The 6,888-nt window shown below is 39.8% G+C and overlaps 1 protein-coding gene across 1 annotated transcript in view; it reads right to left on the bottom strand.

Moving 5' to 3' along the window:
* Window positions 1–5,877, bottom strand: part of atp6v0a2b (ATPase H+ transporting V0 subunit a2b) — a 13,029-nt gene extending 7,152 nt beyond the window's left edge. The window contains exons 1-10 of the mRNA XM_035658835.1: window positions 5,848–5,877; window positions 5,373–5,451; window positions 4,886–4,983; window positions 4,548–4,685; window positions 4,339–4,436; window positions 3,484–3,610; window positions 2,148–2,230; window positions 1,909–2,002; window positions 1,059–1,271; window positions 448–598 (exon numbers count right to left, since the gene is read on the bottom strand). Coding sequence (XP_035514728.1) covers window positions 448–598; window positions 1,059–1,271; window positions 1,909–2,002; window positions 2,148–2,230; window positions 3,484–3,610; window positions 4,339–4,436; window positions 4,548–4,685; window positions 4,886–4,983; window positions 5,373–5,388 — 1,018 coding nt within the window. The 5' untranslated portion in view covers window positions 5,389–5,451; window positions 5,848–5,877. The remainder of the gene's footprint in view (window positions 1–447; window positions 599–1,058; window positions 1,272–1,908; window positions 2,003–2,147; window positions 2,231–3,483; window positions 3,611–4,338; window positions 4,437–4,547; window positions 4,686–4,885; window positions 4,984–5,372; window positions 5,452–5,847) is intronic.
* Between the last annotated feature and the right edge of the window lie 1,011 nt (window positions 5,878–6,888).

The following is a 6,888-nucleotide window of genomic DNA, read 5'->3' as shown; positions in this document are numbered from 1 at the left end:
AAGACAACAGAATATAAAAACCTAGCAATAGCACAAGACACAAAAATAACAACAAAAAAACTATTTACAAGCATAAGTCGAAACGGAAAAAGACCTGAATCTTAATCTAGGAATCGAAATTTAAACCAGGAAAGTTAAGTTGATTATAAAAAATACGTTTATTATAGACAGACCTTTCTAAAATGTTAAAAGGCAATTTGAAGCAGTTAGTCTGAGCTCTTCAGATAATCTCTTAAAAAAAGATGTGATCTCAGGATGGAGTGTTACACAATTACAATAAGAGGAGCTTAATTTTTCTCAAACACTGTTGTGCAACACGTGCATGTCAGTGACATGAGAAAATGTAGAGCTAGCTTTGCATTTCAGTTTGGCCCATGCACATTTTTGTTTTGTGTGCCCACAGAGAGAAGAGATAAGAAAATCACAGAGCGAAGTAATCACACTCACCAGGGTTAACCTCCCTGTAAGTGCCCACTCCATAGGCATCCACAATGTTCTGGAAACCAGAGGTAAATTTGTTGGTCCTTATCAGGGTCGGGGGAGTGTCGTTGGTGGGGATACGATTGACAAAGGAAGGAACTGTCGCTCCACTTTTTCTCTGAAAAAATCAATGTAAAATCAAAATGTCAGCGTGTCGCCATAAACTAATTTCACCTAAATGTCTTGAAACATTTGATTAGCACTGCAAAAATTAGGCAGCACAGTGGATATAATTTCTGTTTGTAGTTTCTAGCAGTTTTGGCTTAATGATAAATAAACCTCTGTAGCAGCAATTATCCCCATTACTTCATCAAAGTATTTCTTTATCCCAAATACACACTCTGTCGTTCTCAGCCTGCCAACTGAATGAACAGCAGCCTTTCAGCACCAAGTCATGTAAAATGTATTTTTCCTTGAATTAAAGCGGACATAATAAAAGCAATGCCTCACACAATACTTGCTTTTATTGTAACAATACCCCAGTTCATGAAGCAACTGCCCGGGTTAAATAAACAGAAAAAGAAAGCCTGCAGTGAGGCCAAAGTCACATAGAGCAACTCTGTTGAGAGCTTCCTCACCGATCCGTCTTCTAGGGCCCTCCGCAGGGTGGGAATGTCATTGACAGGACACCAAACCTCAGCGATCAGACACTTGTTAGTGACATCAAAACTACACAGGTTCAGAATATAGTAGATGGCCTTCATCTTCTTGACCTGGATGACCCACGTGTAGACGGATTCTGAAGCCTTAACCAGGACCTGTCTCAGATAGTCTTCTGTCCTATGAAGTACCTGCACACAGTAAGAGACAAACAGGACTCAGAAACAGAAGATATTTAAGACTTTGAAAAAAAGGTTAAGTTTCCAAAACCTGACATGTTTTTAAAATTTCTATGATTTTGTATGGAACATTAACAGAAAGAAATAAACATATACGTCTTTGTGTCTGAAGAGAGACGAGGCAGAACAGAGAGAGTGAAGAAAAAGGAAGGATATGAAAAAATCATGCATGAAAGAGAAAAAAAAAAAACAGCTGAGCTGTTTCAGCTGAGGCCTCATGCTGATCATGTGCTACAGGGGGTGAGTGCAATTCTATTTTTCAGTCACAGTGGGTTAAAGCAACCGAATTATTCTTGGCGCCCCAGACAGAAATTTGAATTGACCCTGTAACTGGCAGGACTGGCTCCCAAGAAGAAAAAGCGGGTTAATCTCTTAGAGAATAAATCAGCCATTTCATTCAGTTCATTCATTCCTCGTTGACCATAAAAGACCAGTGAAAGAGAGAAATCCTTACTGGATGTAATCACTGAACAATTTCTGCAAGCTTGTTTTGGGAAATGTTGGTATTCCTTTATCTTAAAACCATGCACCTGGAGAGCTCATATTTTAAATCTGCATAATTAGATGCTTTAAAAAATGTAAGACATACTGTGTGCAGGTCCTGAATGCGAGTTCTTAGTCCTTCCACAACATCATTCCTCTCCTCATTGTTACTGGGATAGGGATACAAGTGACAGTGGTAGCTACGGAGGGAAAAAGGAAAAAGTATGTTATTCACAACTCACTACTACCACCAAGGTAAGCACAAAAATAAAAAGATAAACAAGCGGATATCCGCCCATTTTCCTGCCACTAATAGAACGACCATAGGTATTGTGGAATAATTACCAGTCACAGATCTTCTTCACTTTCTGGCCAATTTGGTCTCCCCAGTAAGAGATCAGGAACACCACGCTTTTGGTAGGCTCACCCTTCAGAGAGAAAATAAAAGGAAGTGTTGTATATCAATAGGACTCTCCATCGAAAATAAAAGTGTCGTTTAGGTCCCAGAGTATGTTTTCAAGTGGTTTTCTGTTCAAAAATGGAATGTTTCATTAAAATGAACTGAAAATATGTATTTTTGTTTGTATAATCAAGTTGCTTATTACCAAAACAAAACATTGATATTGAAAGCTCAGTTTTGACCTGGGAAAATGCAGCTGTAAACGACAGCTTTCTCAACCTAATAAAAAAAAAAAAAAGCAGGATCGCAGGGTTTTTTCAGCTTAATATCAACCCTCCTCTTTTCACACCATTCAGCAACACGTTAACATAGCTTGTAAATTTAGATTTTCCGTCAGTGAAAGTATGTCCTGACATTCCATTACTGATCAGTCGCAGCTCTGCATGCCTGCCTTCTGCTCAAGCAGAGGAAATGGTTAAGTGGATTAGTGTTGTCAATATGAACAGATAAGACCACGGCACTCATTGTTTATGAGAACAGAAAGAGGGACTACAACAGAGTTCACAACAGCTTCAAGAGTGTCATTTCCAATTATGTCCCATTATTTACCATACGGTATATACATTTGGTCACAGTTTCAGGATTTTACTTTCCTCTTTTTTAACAATACTCTGCCACAAACTCCAATGTGGCAACACTAGACAAAAAGTAAAATGACAATGATATTTTAGTGATACATCATGTGATATTGAGCAAATACGTTCTGGGCTAAATGGCAGTAATAACAAAATAAGTAGAATATTGAAAATACAAATATTTTGTTTATCTGCAAGTAAATTGGTTTCTTTGCAGTATCATTGCCTTTAGCATGGCACAAAAACATGGTAAGGATTTATGTGTATCAGCTTATAAATGGTTTCCATTGCACATAAATTTTGATCTTGTCTACTAAAATTATGAAAATAGAGAATTTTAAATGGTTCCACATAAGTCATGTGCAGACACAGACGTTAAGATTAAATCTGCCCTTTCTTGGATCAGGCCCAAAGTGTGTTTTCAAAGTTGATTTACAGTAAATGGATCAAATCTAAATCCAGTTTGTTATCTTGTTGTACCAAACCTTCCAATAAGACAAGACCCAAACTAAGGAAATGAGATACAGACAAAATATGTAATTCTTCTGCCTTTCCTGTGTATATTTTAATTAATTAATTAATGATTATGATGAACTAATTATACTTAGGCACAAATGTTGGACAGTGTCAGCTATGAGACACTTACCGTGTCAGGATTTTCCAGATACTCCTCGACCTCCGCATAGCTGAGGATGGTGTAGCCTTTACACACTCTCCAAAGCATCCGCTCAAAGGCCTCGATCTTCACCCTCTGAATTAGCCCCGAAATGAAACTGTAAGAGAATCAGGAGAAAATTCACAAACAGCTAAACATATGTGCCCACTAGGCAAACTTAAAAATATCACAATAATGACATCAAGGCAAAATCACAATTCAAAATGTATCTTAAACATTGTTTGAGTTGCTTTCATAATTCCAAATTCAAAAAGATGTCCTTCTTTGTGCAGCTGCATCACAAAAGAAAAAACTTTCATGTGATGTTAATGTATGTAAGATAAAATTACTGTTATCCCCACCCCCCTGGTTGACATTATGAGCTCACACTAACATCTTCTACACTGATATTCGAACTTTCGTGTGTAGACATCTTCACGGACACGTGTGCATGCGAGCAATCTTAACGTCACAGTGAGCGCAGCGTTGGTATTACCCAAACAATCTGACATTATTGATGTCACATTGTGCTCAACTGAAGGTAACACAAGCTGCCTGCTGCAGCTGGGAAACTTCCTATGTTGCAGAGTAGCGGCAAAGTGACTTCAGAGATATGCAACTGTGAGGTTAGCTCGGTTTCCTTTGAGAATTCACTGTCGCTGCACAATCACAAATAAACTGTTTTCCCACAGCACTGACGTAACTTTTTAAAAGAGCAACATGTGGGTGAAAACACAGTGCTGCATTCCAGTTATGGCAGCTTGTTCATTTCTTGTCTGTGTGTGAACTGTGTAGAAAGTATATCTGTAAAAAAGAAGACTGACATCTCTGATCTTTATCGCTTACCCCAGTTTGGCTCCTAGCCTCTGCATACTGCTGTAGTCCATCACTGTGTCTTTTTCTAGGAAGGGAAACTCCTCATACTGTACTTGTAGGGGTTCTCGCTAAAGGTAAAGATCCAAGAGGGTAAAGAAGATAAAAAAACTATATATGTATAAACAGGATGTAAATATGGGTGCGCAGAATCCAGCTCCTTTACAGAATGACAGACCAACCTCACTATTTCTTTGAACAAAGTTGCGGGTGATTCGCAGCATGTGTGTGTACTCTGTCAACTCCAGCAGATTCCTCTGCAGCTTCTCTTTATTCTTGGTTACTTCACCTAACTCCACTTCAAGCCTCTGCAGCTGCTCCTGTAAACACACACACAGACACCCAGTCATATATTAATATAATCATTTATATGGTTTGAAAAAAACATTTTGGTTGTAATCCACCAATTTTACACAGTAGAACAAAGTAGGACTGAGTGTTTTATGTAGATAAAATACTCCTCTATAATTTAGTTGCAGTGGCATTAACTTAAACGCTGATTTAAAAACTAAAATCTAACCATTATAGCCATGACGTGCTTGGGTAAAGGAGCCACTGGGTTCACGTCTCCTTCTGGCAGTGAAATGTCTGCTTTCTTGACTTCCCTCAGAAGGTATCCTGTTGAAAATAAAGAGCAACTGGTTCTAAGACACAAAAAACGTCCACATTAAATGACCAGCCTTTCAATGGCACTGGATTCGAAGCAAAGTCTGACAGTGTGTTATTCTCTCTCTTAATCTAATAATAAAAGGGTTTAGTTAACCAAGGAAGGCATTTCATTCAACTAAATCTATAACCAGCTGACATTTCTCATGACTGTAGGGTCACTGGCTCTCAATTCAATTCAGTGAGTAGGACTATTGTGGCTTCATGTATTCCCACTTTGCTTCTACAGTCCCACCACAGCGTTGTCGCAAATTATTCTGCGACAGACTGACAACAACTCACTGAATAGATAAGGAGCCTTACTGGTGAGCTGCATATTGAAAAGGTCAACACATCCTTACCAAGGATCCTCTCCATCTCTTCACATTTTTTGATCTCATTGACGTGTTTTCGTTGGAACGCGTTAACACTGGGATTGAGCTGAAACAGGTGAAAGAGACATATTTAGTAGAGAATTGAACGATTAACAATCCTCATGTGTGGGACATACCACTATCTTCAGGACAAACCATCATAAACCTCACAGTAAGTACCTGCAGGGGCCACTTTACAGCACTCTTATACAACAGCTATAAGCTATGATCTGGGGGATTATTGAGGAGCTTCATTGGGTTTACAAGACCATATGCCATGTTGCGTTTGCTAGAAAATTGAAAATCAGTGGAAAAATCTTACAGGAAAGTATGTAGCTACAATCAAAATAAACAAACTTTCGCCAAGGTGCTTCTAATGTTAGCCAAACTCAGCAAACACTCGTTTAAAGTGGGTGAGACACTGTGCTGTGCATTTACAGGATATTAAGAACGGTTAACTCACGTCTCTGACACCCACAGAGTCCCATGTTCTGCCAAGGGTTCATTGATGCAGTCGGTATGCTGATCCAGACTGTAAAACAGTGGGTTCCAGACAGCATCTTCTTCCCCTCGCGCAGCAGAGAGCTCATTCTGGACAGCGTCAGCTCCGAAACACTTTCTGCTCAGGGACGACGTGGATAAATGTTGTAGCGAGCTAACTAACTATTTCTGTAAGCATGTATGCACTTCAGACGGCGGTCGGTTGATCCCTGCCGGTGCTTTCTCATGGCTTGCTCCGGGATAAAACCCAGATGTGCTAACTGAGACAGCTATCGTGTACATTCCAGAGGCTGTTCGCTTGTTAGGCTAAAGGGCTAGTGGTGGAGGCGCCGTGTGGTCGAATTCTTGAAGATGGGAAAAGAAAAAAACTTGTTTTTAATCAATGGGCTGGAACAGAGACTGTGAGCGCCGTTGCGGGGTATCAAATACAGCTATGTGCGTATCCTGGAGAGTGTCGGCCCAACTCGTTCCCCGTATTCATTTGAAGTTTTAGCAGATGTCGATGATATACACGTCACTTCACATGTTGAATGCGATTCAACTTGTCACGGGCAAGTGATATGTGGACCTTGCACCAATGAGCGCCCCCCGGAGTCTGCGGCACAAACAGTCTGTTATTGGCGCTTCTGTGCCCTCAATCGCTGTCTGAAGGCGAGGCGGTCACGAAGTTAGTCCACATTGCTTTTACACTTTGTTTGGTGTTAATATAATCAGGCTTGGGTCGGGAGTAAAGGGTGATTACATGGGTGAGACGTGAAGTCTGTTAGTTAATCAGAAAATGTGAGAAGAAAGCGATTACGAGTTAGCAGCGGAAGAAAGAAAATGAGTTAAGTGCAGGTTAGCAGGTTGCCATTTGATAAGAAATGGGTTGATGTTTAGCAGTGTTGCATTTAAAAGTATTCTTATAAGTTCCTGTATTATGCCCCGTAAAAGGAATTCATTTTGACACAGTTAGCAATAGGGCGAAAGCGAGCTCAAAAACAGAAAACAAAGAATATCACAG

This window comes from Morone saxatilis, unplaced genomic scaffold (assembly GCF_004916995.1).
Source record: "Morone saxatilis isolate NCDOM2014 unplaced genomic scaffold, NCSU_SB_2.0 Contig16, whole genome shotgun sequence".
NCBI classification, from domain to species: domain Eukaryota; kingdom Metazoa; phylum Chordata; class Actinopteri; family Moronidae; genus Morone; species Morone saxatilis.
This window is presented reverse-complemented; position numbering and strand designations above follow the sequence as displayed.